Raw genomic sequence first — 19,072 nt, forward strand, 5'->3', positions numbered from 1 at the left:
ATTATTTCATAACTGTGGATTTATTTACATTGGTAAATATTACGCAGTTATGACATATTTTTCTACCCTGGAATAAATTATATACATATTCAAGGATTCTACAGTATTCACTGCCTTCCCTCGCTCAACCGTTTCCATCTCTCTCTGTTGTCCTATTCTCCATCGTTTAGGCCTCTCTTTCTCATGGCGTCGTCTACTTTGTTCCTACAGGATTTTCGGGGTCGTCCTCTTTTCCTCGTTTTATAAATCTGTTTTTGTATTCATATTTCAGTGTCTATCACACCATACTGAGTTAAGTAGTCGGATTGCTGTTCCTGGTTGTCCTAATCTTTGTGTAATTTCTTCCTCTGTTGTTGCCTTTTTCGTGATTATAAACCCCAAGTATTTGAATTTATCGTTTCCTTTGATTGTTACGTTGTCATCAATCTGTATATCTTCTATGTTTTCTTCACTTGTAGATAGGTACTCTGCTTTCGCGAGATTAATATCTATACCAGCCTTGGTATATTCTTCTTGTAGTTTCTTCATCATGTAGCTGAGGTCGTCTTGGTCTTGTGCAATCACTACTTGATCGTCTGCAAAGCTTAACGTATATAGGTATTCGTTCCGTACCGGTACTCCCATGCCTTCGCATTTTCTTTTCCATGTAGTCAAGGCTTTCTCTAAGTATATTTTAAATAGGGTTGGAGAGGTGGAACAACCCTGCAGGAGCCCTTTTGTTGTGGTGAAGTCTCCTATGATTCTTGTTTCTATTTTAATGGACACTTTATTTTCTTTATACAGAGCTTTTGTAGCTCTGTATAAAGTAGAGTTCCGTCTGTATTTCTAATTTGTACATTGCCTTCCATAGTTCTAACCTTGGTACCTGATACGCCTTTCTTAGGTCCACAAATGCCAAATGTATATCTCTATTTTTTGCTTTTTTCTTTTCCAACAGTTGTTCCGGTGTGTATATGTGGTCTATGCATGATCTTCCTGTCGTGAAGCCTGCCTGATCCTCCCCGATTTTGCCTTTTATTGCTTGCTTTATCTTTTCTCGCAGTATCTTCCCATATAATCTTCCTATTGATGATATTACGCTTATTCCTCTGTAGTTTTCAGAAAGCTAACATCAAAATAGAAAATGAGATATCATAATCAATAGAAATACGTAGAGGAGTACGACAGGGATGCATTTTGTCACCGCTGCTATGTAATGTTTATAGTGAAAGCATCTGTCAGGAAAAAGCACCTTTTGCTAGCGCAAACGAAGTAATCGTAATCAATGGAGAGGTTGTAAATAATATTCGATACGAAGACGACACTGTACTAGTTGCAAGAACAGTAGAAGAATTACAACGATTACTTACAAATATAAATATTGCCTGCAACAATTATGGCACAAGTGTTAATATCAAAAAAACCAAGTAGGATGGTCTTCAGTAAGAACATGACACAACCAGCACATATTAGTCTAAACGGCATTCAAATTAAAAAAGTATTAAGTTACAAATACTTGGGTACTTCAATAAACGAAACTGGAGACCAAAACAATGAAATAAAAAGACGTATCGAAATTCCCAGGGCCACTTTCATAAAGATGAGGAAATTCTTCTGCAACAGAGATATAAGCATCCCTCTACGATTAAGAATGCTAAGGGGCTACGTATTTAACACGCTCTTATACGGTGTAGAGGCCTGGACTTTCAATCAGAACAACATAAAAAATATTGAGTTTCGAGATGTGGTGCTACCGTCGAATGTTGAAGATAAGTTGGGTTGAAAGAGTCCAAACTTTGAAGTAATGCGAAGGATAGGAAAAGACCCAGAAATTTTGTCAACGATCAAATGAAGAAAACTCGAATATTTGGGTAACCTGATGAGAGGACATAAATACGCATTAGTTCAAAATATAATGTAAGGAAAAATAGAAGGAAAACGGAATCCTGGCCGTAGAAGAATGTCATGGTTGCGTAATTTGGGTGGTTTGGCTGTACCACTAATGAACTTTTCAGGGTAGCTATAAACAAGGTCAGGATAGCCTTGATGATTTCCAATCTCCGATAGGAAGGGCACAAGAAGAAGAAGATAACTCAAAATATATACGTGGTGAGAAATTTTGGTGTTTGAATTCGCAATCAGGGTACTTTAAACCCCCCGGTACAGCCAGTTTAACATCAGTCGCAACTTTTTTTTTTTTTAATTTGTTGACTAGTGAGCTATATAGTAAAAACTTTGCGAGAAAACCTTATTTAGCCGACGTGAAAGAATTGGAAAACAGGCAATTCAACTATAAATAGATTTATAAAAGATAATCTGCAATCCAATTCTGTGTAATTATGTAAAATATGATTGACTATTTCAGACTTTAGGCCGCAGTGTCATAGTTTCTAAATTGTTCATTACAGTACACTATAATATAAAAAAATTAAGCATATGAGCTTTACCTTCTTCACAAAGTTAAGTAACCAAAATATCCCCAAATCCTAAACAGTGATAAATTTTATACAGTGTAAATAGGCATGCAGAAATATAAAAGCCATAAAAAACATGCCACGAGTAATACCATAGATCTATCAATGGTCTATAGGACCACGTGTAAAGAAATCATTAATAACAAAACGTTCCTCTCTTTTTTTTTACAATATCCAAACTGTAGATAGCGTATATTATTATTATTAATTATGCAATTATGCCTTAAAATAATGTTTAATCATTAATCTCAACAAAAGATTTTTGCAAGAAAATTAAAATAGTGGTCTGCAGGGAAATATCGACTAGAGCAAATTGGAGACACTTGAAACTTATTTCAGTGAACCAGAAGATTATTCTAGTTCTAAAGAATATGTACTTGTCTTTTTTTGCTTTATTTCTGTACGTATCTGTATGTGGTGAAAAACTAGATTTGTGACGCTATACTTTGTGCATTGGTAAACAGTTCTTTGGTAATAAAATACTATAATTCCATTATTCTATCATTACCCCTAATTTAAGATTTTATTAAATAAATCAGTAAATCGTCTATTCCTACTTATTGAGCAGTATTTATGTTTTGACCAATTTAAGCTCTTACAGTTGGTTTATTTTGTTTATCACTGTATTTTATTTATATATTGACCAAACAATTTTTTTCTTATTACAGAAACCGTAACTTTTAGTGATCCTGTCAATGTTATTGTTTTTTTTTGTTATATTCTATTAGAATAAAGTCAAACTATTGCTGCGACATATTAATATATTACACTTATATGCTGTTTACATGAATCAAAATATTAGGCAGCGGCACAGGTGGATACTTTCTCCAAAACTTTATCAACTGTGTCCAGTAGTGGGCGTGAGAAATGAAAGCTGGATGATGATGATGATGATGATAATGATGCCGAGACCTTTTATAACTACATGTAATAATTATTGAGTTCTTCTGCTGCTGTCTTCTTCTAGTTTGCCTCCAAAATCTTTCCAGAAATGTTGTTTGCTTCAAGTATTACATTTTTTACTATTTTCCTTAGCTTTTTATATTGTTTATAGTTCTCCTCTGTTTTAAAAATTAAATATTTGCTCTGTTGCCCTTTTTTTATATTATATTTGATTTCTATTTTCTTCCTTCCAGCATACAGTAATTTTTTTAAAACAAAATATTTTTTATGCTGTATTTTGTATTGTGCCTTTCGGTGTTAGCCATACATTTTGTGACTTACATATTCGTATTTCTTGTATGTTTTTTAATTAATATGATTATCGTTTGACACTGTTTTATTATGCCACTTTCATTTTCTTTTACATCAGTTATATTCTTTTTGTTTTTATTTTTTATCAGTATACAGTTAATTATGAATTTTTTTCCTCTAGTACTATGCTCAACAGTATGCTTCAGGTACTTCTGATAATATTTTCCATAAACATTCATTTCGTTCTACGTTTTCATCCTCGTTTGCTCCATAAGATGATTAAGATCTTTGTTTGCCCATTTTATTTAATTACAACAACCGTTATTATGTTTTCTGATATAGCTGTCCATTACAACTTCTGTGGCTCTGTCTAGTTATATTTTCCTTTGCATTTTTTTTATTTTGGTTAAAGCTATGAAATCTAAATTTACCATTTCAAACTTAATTTCTAGTTCTGTCTCTTTATTGGGTAATGTTTTGTTATTCCAGGTCACAAACTTGATAACAATTTTTGATTTTCTACTTTATATAATGATCTTTGGGTCAAATACTAAATAATACTGTATCGGAATACAAGAAAGTGAATTTTTAATACGAAAGCAAAAATTGGTAAAGATTAATACCAGTATAAAATGTCTTACTTATCCCGAAAAGATCAATTTCTTAGAAAGCAATTTGCTGTTCTTGCTTTTCATTCATTTACACGAACACTAACTCTAATAGTTTACTAATTTACTATATCCTAACTACTTAAAATCAATAAACAATAAAGTCGAGGTTTTTGCTAATATAAATATATTACAAATAATTTAACCAGCGACACAGGTAGACACTTTCTGCAAAAGGTCACCAACTGCTGAGTCGTAGCTGTCACGATTATCTTTTCTGCACTGTCTAGTAGTCTCGATGAATTGTTTCCATTGCTGTGCAACAGGTTCAATGTGAGGATCCGTCTTGACTACGACTATCTTGGTTACATCGATTAAATCAGAAATCACCTAAAAAATATAAACAAGAATGTATTGACAATTAAGATACTATATATATTATATAGAGTTTGGTATAGTTTTGTTGAACATCAAAGTAGAAAAAGCGAAATAAACCAAAATCAATAACGAGAGGCCTGGTAATGCTCAAGAAAAAATTTAGGGGAAAAGGGAATTATTCAAACGGTCACCAAAGAGGTAGGTTTAGCATTACTAAAAGCTAAAATAAAAACATACAAATCTATACTATCAACTTGATACCAAGGAAGGTAAAATAAAGATACATACTATAAAATAGCCAAAAATGGATAAAAAAAAACAAAAGATTTTGCAGAATCAAACGATTATACGGTTGATTTTGAGAAAGTATGTGATTCGGGCTACCACGAAATACGGACCTTTACATGACTTATAAAGTACTGGATTATGTAACCACAAAAAAAATCTTCTTCCTGGAACCCGGTAAAGTTAGCTCGTCTGTCATATTGAGCTTGCATCCTATCCCGCTCCATTCTCAAACGTTTTTGAACCTTCACATGAATTCTTTCAGATAGGTTTTTTAGATTAAACTTCTGTTATATTCTTCACGGGGTTTAGAACTTTCAAATAATAGATCAGCAGAAAGCCGCTACTCTTTTCCAAATAAAACTTGTGTTTCTCTTGTCGATTCATAAATGGAACTTTAGGAAAAGCTGGATATAGTTGTCCCAATTATCGTGATGTTCATTGATAAAAATTCGAAAATGTTAATGTGTGGTTTTAGTCTTCACAACTCCCAGCAAATGAGACATTTTCTTAAATAGATTCGATGTGAAATTTTGAGCTTTGTCGAAGTGTATTTCTCTTGCAACTCCAAAACGACAAAACAACTTATCAACCAGTCCTTCAGCAACTGTTAAGACCCCTTGATCAGAAAAATTTACTGAAATATTCCATGGTCACTACAATATACCAGATACTGTACAGCAAAACGGTGCAGCGAAGTCCACAGTGACTATTTCGAAATTGCCCTATTGCCCCATTAGGCCTTGGCTTTTCGTTTTAGAACCTTTACTAGCCACACATTCAGTACATTCACGGTATCACCTCTCAACATTCGACTTACTCGACTATTTGGGAGGACAAATTAAGATTTGTGCTGCCTTCCATCAGCACTTTCCCATCGAATCGGGAATTCCAAGGAATCCCATTGTGCTCAATAACTTTTCAGTATTATACTCTTTTGTCAGAAATCTCACTTTAGGTTGTTCGACCCGTACCTTTTTCTATCGTTGTAAGGATTGGTGAACTATCACCATCTGCAAGTTATTCAGCATTAAGAAGTGTAAAACTCCAATGGTCTCCTCATCCAATCTGGGCACTTATACAATTAGCTATAACTAAGAATTCCTTTGCTTTAACTTTGCTACAGTGCTTGCAGTCTTTTGGACAAGGTAGTCCACTTAGAGTATTAGCATTATAAGGTTGATTACCACTACATCGTTTAATATTAAAATCATATATCTGCAGTTTTTCCAGCCATCGAGCAACCTGTTTTTTGGGGTTGTTGAGTTGGAGGATTAATTGAATAAAGGCGTGATTAGTCTGATTTAGGAACTTTCGTCTATATAAACACTTATGCAATACTTTATTTTCTCCATAGCAAGTAATTCTCTTCGTATTACACAATAAATTATTTCGGCTGTGGAGAGGACTTTACTAAAGTATTAAACAACTCGTTCTGTCCCATCGATGTTTTGTGTAAGAACGCTACCAAGACTCACGTTGTTAGCATTAGTGCCAATTATGAAACTTGCCTTGGAATGTGGTGAGAGATGGTGAAGAACGGATAAAATCACCTGTCCAAGGAAGGTCACTTATTTTTAGAATAACTGACATTACTTGAAATTCAACTTCAGATTTGCACTTCTCAAATTCACTTTACTTGAAAAGACTGGAAAGGTTGTGGAGATGTTCGTTTGGCTATAAACGATTGCGTTTTTTAAATAGATAAATAAATCTTCCAATGTAATCTCCTTAACACTGTCTCCATCAAACATTTAAAGGTGGCTAGGGTATTACAAAGACCAAAGAGTAAGACAGTAAATTCCCATAGATATTGGCAAGTCGAAAATACTGTCTTGGTTTTAATCTATTAAATTTATTAATTTTTATTAATGCATATCCTCAAGTTTTAGGATAGCAGTGAAACAGACCGATAAATTTAAAGTGGGATTACCAGTACTCAGCGTTTTGTTCTAATTTGTTCTCATGGATGTTGGATCAGATAACAGCAAAACTACAGTGGTACTTTTTTTAAAGCTTAATGCATGCTGACTATGTAGTGTTAGTCGAAACTACTAAAAAAAGATTAGAATAAAAACAGAAATTATTGCTAATTAAAGTTAAGATGATTCGGACATGTTAAACGTCGAGAATCTAATCGTCCGATAAGGAGACTTGCTAATTTGCAACTTCCTGGAGTGAGTAGAAGAGAAAGGCCAAAGAAGACCTGGGAGAGACGCCAAGTTAGACGCTATGTTAGACATCAAGCAAGTCAACTCTGTATACTGATAAAGGCAAAGAAAATAATTGTGTTTCGTTAGTGATTACAATATAAATCATAGTTACATTAAGAACACAGAGAGTAGTTCTCATATCATTTCCGTAACAGTCATTTATCCTATCAGCGGCTCTTTTGGCATCTTCCTCTTCATCTGTAAGGTCTTGTACTATAGGTCCCAAGACTTTTATAAAACTAACAAAAGCATCACCATTACATTTGGTGACATTGTCGAAGAAATCAACTGGTATGGCAACGATATCGTCACGAGCGTCTTCTACGCATTGAGCGAGTTTCTTTCCGGCTTCACCACTTTCTGAAATTAAAAAAAAATATAAATTTATTAAAGGCAATAAATTAAAATGTGTTTTCTAAAAATAGATATTAGTTTTAATTGATAACACTATTTGTCTAATATTTTACTTCTTCATACGGATAAGGATAAGGATCTCTATTCCAAAACTCGTCTTATTTAATTTAAAAAAATAAGATACGGTAGCTATGGCATGTATTAATAACTACCTAAGTCGTGGACTAAAGAGTTAAATATAACTTACTTTCTGCCCAAGTTGTTAGACGCATATTCAACAAATCAAGAATCATAGCAAGAATATTCCTAGAAGTTTCTACCACATCATGTTGCATTTCAGGCCAACTATCGTCTATTGTATCAATGAGATCTGGAGCTCCTTCTAGTAATTCACCAACGACTGCTTCAAAAAGTTGTACAAATATCTTAAGATATTCTACGAATGGAGGGCCATCACTTGTTACATCCTTGGGATATCCATAAGCCTATAATAAAAGAAATACTCAGTAACTTATACTGTACAGTTTTATAAGAGAAAATAAACTTTTTATATCAATTTTGCACATTGTTTAAAAATCGGAAAAGTACAAAGAAAAAAAGAATGAAAATATTGAACACATTGATTGTATAACAAATATACATCAAGGTAAGTGTGACAACATCAACATATCACATCTTTATTACAACAGCCAAGAAATACAATATGATAATATCAGCAAAAAAACCAAATGTATGACAACATCTAAATACCCACTACGATGTAAAATCGTAATTGATGGAAAAATAATAAGTCAAGAAGCAAGGTTTAGATATGTGGGAATAGATATAACTCGTTACGAAAATGTTGAAGAAGAATTAAGACAACAAAGCTTAAAAACAAGTAAAGCGGCGGGGTCTCTTATGACACAATCTGGAAGAACAAACACCTAAGACAAGACACAAAAACAAGAATCTATAAAGCAGCAATTAGACCTATATTAACATATACAGTGGAGACAAGACTTGACACATCTAAAACGGGACGACTACTAGAAACAACCGAGATAAAAATACTCAGACGAATATCAGGGAAAAGAGAAGCGAAAACATAAGAAGAGCATGCAATATAAAAGACATAAATGGATAGATGGCAAAACGGAAATAGGAGTGCAACGAACACATTAGTAGAATGGCAGAGGATAGGATAGTACGGATAGAACGAGATAAATCACCAAAAGGACGAACGAGTATTGGCAGACCAAGAAAAAGATGGTGCAAGAATTTAAACAATTTAGGAGGCTAATATTAAAGAAGAAACAGGCTTTAAAGCTTACATACAAGAAGGAAGAAGAAAAAGCTAACAAAGTTGTCGATTATTGAATTATTATTCGCATTGTAGGCTATCGCTTAGTGTGGTGTGATATTGGCATATACTCGAGAAAGCGCAGTTCCCACACTTACCTCAATGGATATCACTTATGTCAAGCTAAAAGATTTGTCGTACTGTGTGAGTCTATTACTAAAAATCTATAAAATGCTAGCCGACTCGGCAAACTTCCTATCGCCTTAGATATTGTGACAAAAGTTCAATAAGCTCCTTTTTCTAGTCTGTGAAGTAACAGAAATCTATGAATAATGTGATCAATCTAGTCGACGTGTCAATAGCGACATTACCATTTGAAATGTCTACCAACCGCTTAAAAAACACAGTTACACTTTTATCTTGCTTCAAAAATACTTACATGTCAATTAAAGCGTCTTATTTTAATTTCATAGAGTATAATGTAACTATTTGTATGAGAAAATAAAACTGTTATATTATCTTCCTTACAATCATATGTTCCTACCTTTTAAACCTTTCGTGGACTTCTACAGATATTTCAGAAAATACCGTCTGTTAAACGTCACTTAATGTTTATAAATAGAGAAATGGGGATTAAATATCAATTTAGAAAAGACAAAATACCTCTCAATTGGAGCTGAAGCAGAACAACTCGATATCGATGACAATCAAAAAATAAATCCATGCAACGAATATAAATACCTGGGCGTCATCTTCGACCGTAGTGGAAAAGACGAACGAGAAATAGAACATCGAATTGTACAAGCACGAAGAGCTATAGCATGTTTGAACGGAATTCTATGGAGTAAAGAAATATCAAAGAAAAGAAAATGGAACATCTATGAGACAATGGTTAAAACTAGCCTACTTTATGGAGCTGAGACATGGAGAATAACCGAAAAATATAAGAAAAAGGTCGAAGCCACGGAAATGGATGCCATCAGAAGATCGATGAGAATATCAAGAGCCGACAGAATACGGAATGAAGTGATAAAACAACAAATGGGTATAGAGGGCACTATAGTTGAGGATATTGAGAGAAAACAGCTCATATGGTATGGGCATGTGAGCCGAATGGGGGACGAAAGATTGCCTAAAAAAACGATGATGTGGCAACCCCCAGAGAAGAGGAAACGAGGAAGACCACCACAGAGCTGGAACCTGGGAGTTAGGAAAGCGATTAGCGCTCGAAATCTGGACGAAAACCTAACTCAAGACAGAATACAGTGGCGTTTGGGAGTCGGACAACGTCGTAAGACGTTATAAAAAAACCGAATATATATATATATATATATATATATATATATATATATATATATATATATATATATAAATAGATTAAATGAACTACTACTATAGACTATCTACTATTATTACACAAGCAAAGAGACATAACAGATTTAAAAAACTACCTACCATCCTATCAGTTTGAATTCACCCATATATAAACTTTTTACAAAAATTATCAAAAAAAGACTGAACGCTAAATTAGACTTATATCAGACTAGAAAACAAGCTGAATTTAGATTGGGATACAGCAATAACGACCACTTACTAGTTATAAAAAACCTGATAGAGAAGTCTGCAGACTACAACAAACCATTGGCACTGATATTTTTCGACTATGAGAAAGCATTAGATACTATAAGCCATCAGAAAATGTTAAAAGCATTGGCATAATACCGAATAGACCATCGCTACCCTAACATAATTAAATATATCTACCAAAATGTCACAGCTAGCGTAAGACTATCTGAAGAAGAAACAAATAAATTCTGTATACAGCGAGGAGTACAGCAAGGAAACACAGTCTCTCCAAAGCTATTCACGACGCTTTTAGAACATACTTGTAAGAAGGTACATCTGAACGAGCATGGTATCGACATAAATGGAGAGAAGCTCACTTATTTGAGATTTGCAGATGACATTGTCCTTATAGCCGATCGTATGGATGATGCAATAATAATGTTTGAAAAATTATATCACGCTTCGTTGGAGCTCGGACTAAAGATTATTATGAAAAGGACGCAAATAATGACTAATTTGGCGATAAATCAAAATAGGGCTGTTGATGGAAGCTGTGAGCTCCCATGTCGCATAGGATTAGCCTGGGCAGCGTTTGGTAAATTGAACTATGTATTTAAATCGGATCTACCCATATACCTCAAAAGGAAAAGGACCAATGTGTGTTACCTGTACTCACTTATAGAGCAAAAACATTAACACTCACAAAATAGGTAGTTAATAAGATTCGCGGGACTCAGATGGCTATGGATCGCCAGATGTTAGGTGTCTCTCTGAGAGACAGAATCCCAAACGAAGAAATAGGTAGTAAACCAAAAACAACAGACGTTATCGAAAAAATCGCGTCATTTAAATGGAATTGGGCAGGTCACTTTTCCAGATTATCAGACAACCGATCTACAAAACGTATTTTAAAGTGGCGACTAATCTAAATAATGTTTTACTTCTGACAGACTCGTCAAAGTCAAACTAAATATTAAATTAATAATAAAACAAAATATAAGTAAATATCGTTTGATGGTAAGTTTAATTGTTATATTAACTAAATAAGTTGTTAAAAATGAAATTTTATTATAGTTTGAGATAAATTTATTAACAACTAACGTTGAAAATGTATTTTTCCAACTATGTGTTTCGTGTAGCTAATTAAATTGAGTGCTTATAATATTTTATAACTGAATTCCCTTGTTTGACGTTTGTTTAACATCATTTTATCTGTATATAACGATGCAATGAACTAAACCTATAAACAAGCATGGAGTCGTATAAATAATTTGTTTTGAATTTACATTAAAAAAGAGCAATGCATCGAGATAATAAATATCCTATCTCATAAGTTGAACCAAACAATACAGTTTCACAAAATTTTGTTGAAATCCATTCAGTGGTTTAGGATATTAGCGTGGACAAACACTAATACGAGACTTTTATATATAAAGATAAACAAAATTATTAACAATTGATTAAAGAATATTACAGAAGCTTGGCTTCTGTACATAAGAATGCATACGGACTTTACATATTTTAAAAAAACGTTCGACATTGTAGATAGTTACAATAACTTAATTAAAAATGAATAAACAGAGGATATAACTACAAAAATACTAATATTGGAATTAAAATCAAATAAAACAAAACCTAAATAAATATAAAACCAGAACTGAAACAGGGTACTAATATGTCACTAATGCATTTTATTATTTATACTGAAAACATCATAAACAAATGGCATGACAAGCTGATCAAATAAATGAAAAACATTGTTATATTATATATTATTTGAAAAAGTTTGGACAAACTTTTATCACACTCCCGAAGTCATTACTGATTTTGTTTAACTTACCGAGGCCATACAGAGGGCAGCAAAAATGAAAGTTAGCTTTAAATTCATGATGGTGCTTTTACTTGCTTCTAAAGATAATAAACGTTACAGAATTTTACCTTATATATGTTTTTTTTATCTTAAGTTTCTTTTCAAACAATAAACATCACTTAAGAACGTCCTTTAAATATTTTCAATGACTCATAATGAATGAATAAAGATCAATCCTAAGATATTTTAATATGTATTCATATTATTTACAATAAAATTGACAGTATTCATTGGTTTGAATGAATTTTCATTTCCTTAGCTAATCTTCTTCTTAAAGTGCCTATCCGTTCCGGATGTTGGCGATCATCACGGCTATCTTTACTTTATTTATTGCAGCGCGGAACAGTTCAGTGGTAGTCGTGTTATACCACTTTCGCAAATTTTGAAGCCAGGAAATGCGTCTTCTTCCCGGTCCTCTCTTACCATTCACTTTCCCGTGGAGAATTAGCTGGAGAAGGCCGTAACGTTCTGGATTTCTCATTACATGTCCTAGATATTCCAACTTTTTAGTTTTGACGGTCATGAGAATTTCACATTCTTTCCCCATTCTACGCAGGACCTCCACATTAGTAACCCTGTCAACCCAGGATATACGTAAGATGCGCCTATAACACCACATCTCGAAAGCTTCGAGCCGATTCATAGATGCAATAGTCAGTGTCCATGCTTCCATTCCGTAGAGCAGAACTGTGAATATGTAGCAGTTCAATAGACGGCATTTTGTTTTAATGATATGTCTCGACTGTTGAAAATGGTTCTCATTCTAACGAATGCTGCTTTTGCTTTTATTATTCGCTGTTTAATTTCTGTTGAGTGTTCCCATTGGCTATATAAATTGGTGCCTAGATATGTATATTGCTCGACTCTTTCGATATTCTGTTGGTTGATTGTAAGTTGAGCGTTTAGTATTGGTTTTTTACTAATTGTCATAAATTTGGTTTTCTTTATGTTAAGAGCTAGTCCGTATCTGTTGCTGAAGTCTGTTATGCGATTTGTTAATATCTGTAAGTCATTCAGATTATCGGCAAAAACTATAGTGTCATCTGCATATCTAATGTTATTCAACTATTCACCATTTATTAGTATTCCTTTCGCACAACCGTCTAAAGCTTCCTTAAATACCCATTCAGAATAAATGTTGAACAACAATGGAGACAAAATACAGCCCTGTCGTACTCCACGTTCTATTGCAATTTTATCAGTTAACTGGTCTTCTATTTTGATTTTGGCCGTTTGATTGTAGTAAATGTTTCTGATAATTCTAAGATCTTTGTTGTCAATTCCAATTTCTTGCATTAGAGTCATTAATTTGTCATGTTTTACTCTGTCAAATGCCTTCTGGTAATCTATAAAGCATACGTATATGTCACAATTCACATCCCTGCATCTCTGAAATAGCACCTGTACAGCAAAAAGAGCCTCCCGTGTTCCCAGAGTATCACGAAATCCGAATTGTGTTCTTGTTAGTTGTTCCTCACATTTTGTATATATTCTTTTGTGAATGACCTTTAGAAATGTTTTAAGTAAATGGCTTATAAGGCTTATAATTCTATAGTCTTCGCACTTTCTCGCATTGGGTTTTTTTGGAAGATTTATAAAAGTTGACACTAACCACTCTTGGGGAACCACGCCCGTATCATATATACTGTTAAATATATTTGTCAACCATTTTATGCCATCATAGTCCATAAGTTTTAAGAATTCTGAGTGAAAATTATCAGGGCCTACTGCTTTACCATCTTTGGTGCTTTTGATGGCATATTTTACTTCTTCAACTGTAAATGGTGGTCCAGATTCGCAATTGGTGTTTGTTGTAATACCAGTGTTACTTCGTATATCTTCAAAAGTTTTTTCTACGTATTTAATCCAAATATTTTTTTTATGCTCTATTTCCAGTACTATGTTTCATGTTTCCCTGATTATCTGTCAGGAATCCAGTGTTCTTGTGTTTATATAAGCCTGCCGCTTCTTTAATCTTTTTATGGAGGTTAAATGAATCATATTTTTGTTGTAATGACTCTATCTCTGTACACTTCGAGCTAAACCAATTTTCTTTTGCTATTTTAATAGCCCTTTTTATTACGTTATTTATGTTGTAGTAATTCTTATTATCTTCAGCGTTTCTTCTGTCTTCCATCATACATAGAATCTCCTCCGTCATCCATTCCTTTTTATTTGTTCTTTCAGGTTTTAAGTATTTCTCTGTTATTTCTTGACTTACTTTGTGCAAATTTTCTAGTTCTACATCTGTGTTATCTGTTTCTGTATGGGCCCATGGTTTTTCTGTACGAGCCCACGTTTTTTCTTTTAGGCGTTTTTGTACCTTTTCCTTTACTAGCTTTCCTTTCCTTAGCTAATAATCGTTCCAATTCTTATCAATTATTAATTCCATTGACTGATCTTTTAGCATTTACGGGCGTTTGAGTAAAATCTTATAGGAACACCAATAGTACCAAAATGTTGATGAATCCGACAAAATGCTCACAATTGTATTTGAAGATTCAGTTAACCAAAATGTAACTATTAATTTTATCAAATGCTTTTAGTTGTAAACGACGTATCAGAAAAGTATGAATTTCTCGGTACTAAGACATTGAAAAATGTTGATCACAATAATTAAATTAATTTATTAACAAATAGAAAAATAGTCGAGCGTCATAGAACTAACGCCACAAGATGCAGTCGTCACGAATAGAGTCAAAGAATGGACAATTTTTATTATTTTAAGCCTTATTTCTAGCAATGTACATTGTACATATTTGTCAAATCAACAAAGTCAGATATTAATTTATATATTTTTTAACTAAACGAGGCCATATAGAAGCAGAAAAACACAAAAGTTAGTTTGAATTTATTCATATTGTTACTTTTATTTACTTGCATAAATATTAAAAACAAGAAAACATTTTTTTTCTTTATTCCCTAAAAACTCAGAAACCAAGAGTTTCTTGAAAATTTTTAAAAAACATGTTAACTTGTATTGGGAGGGGGACAAATTTTCATGCCTAAGCTGCCCCACTGACTGCCCCGCATCAACCCACAGTTTTTTAAATAGCAAGTGTGATCGAGTGGCACATCATTTGAAGTGTGTTTTTTTCTTTACACGACACTCTATCTTTTTTAAATACGGAATAACTTTGAAGATAATTCTTGAATGAACATCAGTAATAAAATTTCATCAAATTAACCAATTCAATGTTAGAAATGACCTCCTGTGTCCTCCATACAATAATACAGTCTATTTTTAAAACCTCTTTGTACATTTGCAAATACAACTGGTGTCAATAATCGGCATTCGGACACAATTCTTTGTCGCCACTCTGCAAGATCTGCAAGTGGAGTGGAGAAGAGAATATTTTTGATTTTATGTTATCCCACAAAAAAATATTCAAAGGTGAAAGATCTAGTGATCTGGCACGTTACTCTCTTGAACCGCTTCTGCCAATCCAACGCCCTGGAAAACGTTGATTCAAAAATTGTCTTACGCGTATATTATAATGTTGGGGTGCTCGGTCCCATTGGAAAGTCGGTTTATACCCTAAAATATTATTATCAGATTTCAATGTGTCATTGATCAGAGGAAATTTTATGTTTTTCTGGTTATTACTGATATTCAACTAATAAATTAGTTAAATCCAAAATTATCTATAAAATGATGATTACGTAAATAAAAAACAATGGAATGTCGTGTAGATAAAAAATTAACTGTCAAATGATGTACCCCTCGACCATACTTGCTATTAAAAAAAAACTTGCGGTAAATGCGGGGCAGTAGAGGGTTACATTTGAGGACATGAATTTTGCATGAAAATTCATCTCTCTTCCAACACAATTAAAGTGTTTTCATATATTTTGAAGAAACTCTTGGTTTCTGAGATTCTGTGAGTGTCAAATTTTTTTTGGAACACACTGTATATGGTTTTTAACACGAAATTTTCTTTGTACCTAATAACAAAACGTACTTGAGATTGGAAAAACCCGATTAATAAGTAGTATTAAAAAAATAATTTTAAGATCTTCAATGGGCATCCCTACAAATGAAGTCGCATCCGGTGATAAGACTTTGAAAATATTTTATTATCTTTATTTTGTTTGTGGTCTTTAACTAGAGTTTTTTTTTATAATCAATGGTATAATTTTTTAATTGTTTGTACCAAGAAATTTTTATTTAAAGGATTTTTGGGTCTATTTTAATTCAATTTCTATTTTAATTAAGTTTTTTTAAATTTAGTTTCAAACGTTTGATACTTACACAATAAAATTTTAATTAATTATATTTTTTATACCAATTAATTACAAAAATACATTGTTTCGTTGTTCTCCAATTAACATTTCACGTTATAGTTTAGGACCCAGCTATGTCATTGTGTCTTTTTTAAGTTTTTTTTTATGTATTTTTGGCAGCTTATTATGAATTTCGACGGTGAATTTAAATCCGAGTAGACAAGCAATTGGTATAAACAATTTAATTGATTTTTTCAAATAGAATTTGTGCCTTAAAGAATAAACAAAGAAAATGGCGTTTACTAAACTTCAATCCAATAACCAAAAATAAAGATATTGTAAAATTAGTGCAAAATGTTTGCAAAATATGTAATTTTTGAAGCTTTTTCGATCATAACTTGGCTATTACACATGCAAATAAGCTTTACAAAGTCTAGTTTTAAAGCTTAATTTATAGAATTTCAAACAAAATTTGACAAATTACCCTCCCTTCCTTTGTGTTAAAGTTCAATCTGTTTAAAGTTGTTTTTTTTTTTTTTTTTTTTTTTTTTTATTCAGTTTGATGGCCTTGGCCGAGCCAATTAGCCAGACAAATTTAAAGACAAACAATTTTTACAATCAGAGGAATTTTTTACAATTAGAGGAATAAACATATAATCATCCGTACAATCTAACGTGCAATTAGTAATAATTAGCAATTAACAATTAATAATTAGTAATTAGTAATAATTTTTTTTTTTTTTCTTTTTTAATTTTTTTTTTTTTTTTTTTTTTTTTTTTTTTTTTTTCTTTCCCTGCGCTAAGACATAACCCGATTCAACATCTCGGAGGTTTACATCTTTTTTTTTTTTTTTTTTTTATTATTTCTTTATTTTTTTTTTTTAATTTTTTTTTTTTAATTTTTTTTTTTTTTTTTTTTATATTTAATTTTTTTATTTTTTTTTTTTTTTTTTTTGCTATAATACAATATTTACTTAAATATAAGTTAGTTTTAAGCTACAATTTATATTTACAGTTTTTGATATGTTCGTAAATCATTTTTAATATATTGATATCTCTAGAGAAAATCAAATTGTTCAGGTAGACGGGAAGTGGAATTTTTAATATAATAAGATTATCATAAAATTTGTTTATGTTTACTGATTCGTGGGAACATTCAAGAAAAATATGTAATAAGTTACCTTCTTTTCCACACTTGCAATTAGGTGACTCCGCGAGACCCAACTTGTACATATGAAGGGGGGTAAGAGCATGATTAGATCTTAATCTGTTTATAACCCTTATGAAATGGCGATTTGATAGAGTATGAAACCATCTTTTTATGGGTATTTCAGGCTGCATTTGTTTGTAATTATTTCCAGTTCTCGTGTTTCGATAATATGTTTGCCATTTTTCTTTTTGATGCTGTTTACTAATTATATCAATGTCTGAAAAGGGGAGTAAGTTTAAGGGAGCTTCTTCGCCTATGTCTAGGGCAGATTTGGCTAGGCTATCTGCTATTTCATTGCCCTTAATGCCCTCGTGTCCCTTTATCCATGATATAATAATGCTTTTCCCTAAATTTGTAATTTTATTGTAAATAGTCATAATTTCTAGTTCTATATGATTTAGTTGTTTGGACCTATGTACGTTTGTTAGTCTGTCGACGACACTCTTACTGTCTGTAAATATTATGCAGCTGTAGGGTTCGTTACTATGTATATGCCTTAATGCAAGAAGAATCGCTGTCATTTCAGCAGTGTATATCGATGATTCAGCTGGCAATTTCAATAATTTTTTAAATCCGCTTTGAACATTAATTAATGCACATCCTACTTTGTTTTGTACTTTAGATCCGTCTGTAAAGTAAAACTGATAGTTTGGCCATTTATGCCGTGTAAATGATTGAAAAGCGACTGGATCTAAATTACTGTCCATAAAAAAGGTATTAATATGTTTTGAAAAAAGCTCTTCTAATATATGGGAATACATAGGTGAAACTTGATTTTCATACGTATAGAAAGTATGTCGGTATTGAGATATCCTCAGGTAACTATTTACCAGAAGAGAACATTTTTTCTTTGTCCAATATTTATGAGTTAGATCTAAAATTGATAAAATATGAATATCCTGTAGATAGTTAGTATTTTTCCCTATGGCTCTAGTAATGAATTTATCACTTAAAAACTCCCGTCGAAATTTCAGAGGTGGTTCTATCGCCTCAACTTCCATTATATTAACAGGTGTAGAATTCAAATATCCAAGACAAAGCCGAAGGCATTTATTTTTTTGTATTTCTAATTTATTTAAATGTGTGTTTGCGGCAGTTCCATATAAATGACAACTGTAATCGAAAATGGGACGAATCATAGTACGGTAAAATAAAAGTGCTACATTTGGATCAGCGCCCCAGTTAGTTCTACAAAAGGCTCTTAGAATGTTCATTGCATTTTCAGACTTTTTTATGACATGATGAATTTGATCCTTCCATAGGAGTTTTCTGTCTAAATAAGTACCGAGATATTTTATACAATTTTTAATAGGGAACTGAATTTGACCTACTTCCAGATGCCCTTGTGGAATTTGATGTTTTCTAGAGAAAATACAAATTTCAGTTTTAGATTCTGATATATCTAAACCAATATTTTCATAGTGATTAAGAACAG

General features: G+C 32.4%; 2 protein-coding genes across 2 annotated transcripts in view; one reads left to right on the top strand and one right to left on the bottom strand.

Annotated features, from left to right (window-relative positions):
• Csgalnact (Chondroitin sulfate N-acetylgalactosaminyltransferase) overlaps window positions 1–19,072 on the top strand; it is a 525,789-nt gene that overhangs the window by 353,727 nt on the left and 152,990 nt on the right. The gene's annotated exons all lie outside the window — the stretch shown is intronic.
• On the bottom strand, window positions 4,359–12,302 carry LOC140442943 (uncharacterized). Its single transcript, XM_072533903.1, has 4 exons — window positions 12,174–12,302; window positions 7,733–7,970; window positions 7,244–7,491; window positions 4,359–4,645 (listed from the first exon to the last, which is right to left on the bottom strand). Exons 1-4 carry the CDS (start codon window positions 12,219–12,221, stop codon window positions 4,457–4,459), a joined length of 723 nt encoding a protein of 240 aa, XP_072390004.1. The 5' UTR covers window positions 12,222–12,302; the 3' UTR covers window positions 4,359–4,456.

The sequence above is a fragment of the Diabrotica undecimpunctata genome, chromosome 6, assembly GCF_040954645.1.
Source record: "Diabrotica undecimpunctata isolate CICGRU chromosome 6, icDiaUnde3, whole genome shotgun sequence".
Lineage (NCBI taxonomy): Eukaryota > Metazoa > Arthropoda > Insecta > Coleoptera > Chrysomelidae > Diabrotica > Diabrotica undecimpunctata.

Excerpts from the sequence above, each read along its gene's own strand:
- LOC140442943 (XM_072533903.1), bottom strand. The coding sequence starts at position 12,221 with ATGAATTTAAAGCTAACTTTCATTTTTGCTGCCCTCTGTATGGCCTCG. Across the intron at positions 7,971-12,173 it reads CTGCCCTCTGTATGGCCTCG|GCTTATGGATATCCCAAGGA; the intron begins GTAAGTTAAACA and ends CTTTTATTATAG. Across the intron at positions 7,492-7,732 it reads TCTAACAACTTGGGCAGAAA|AAAGTGGTGAAGCCGGAAAG; the intron begins GTAAGTTATATT and ends TTTTAATTTCAG.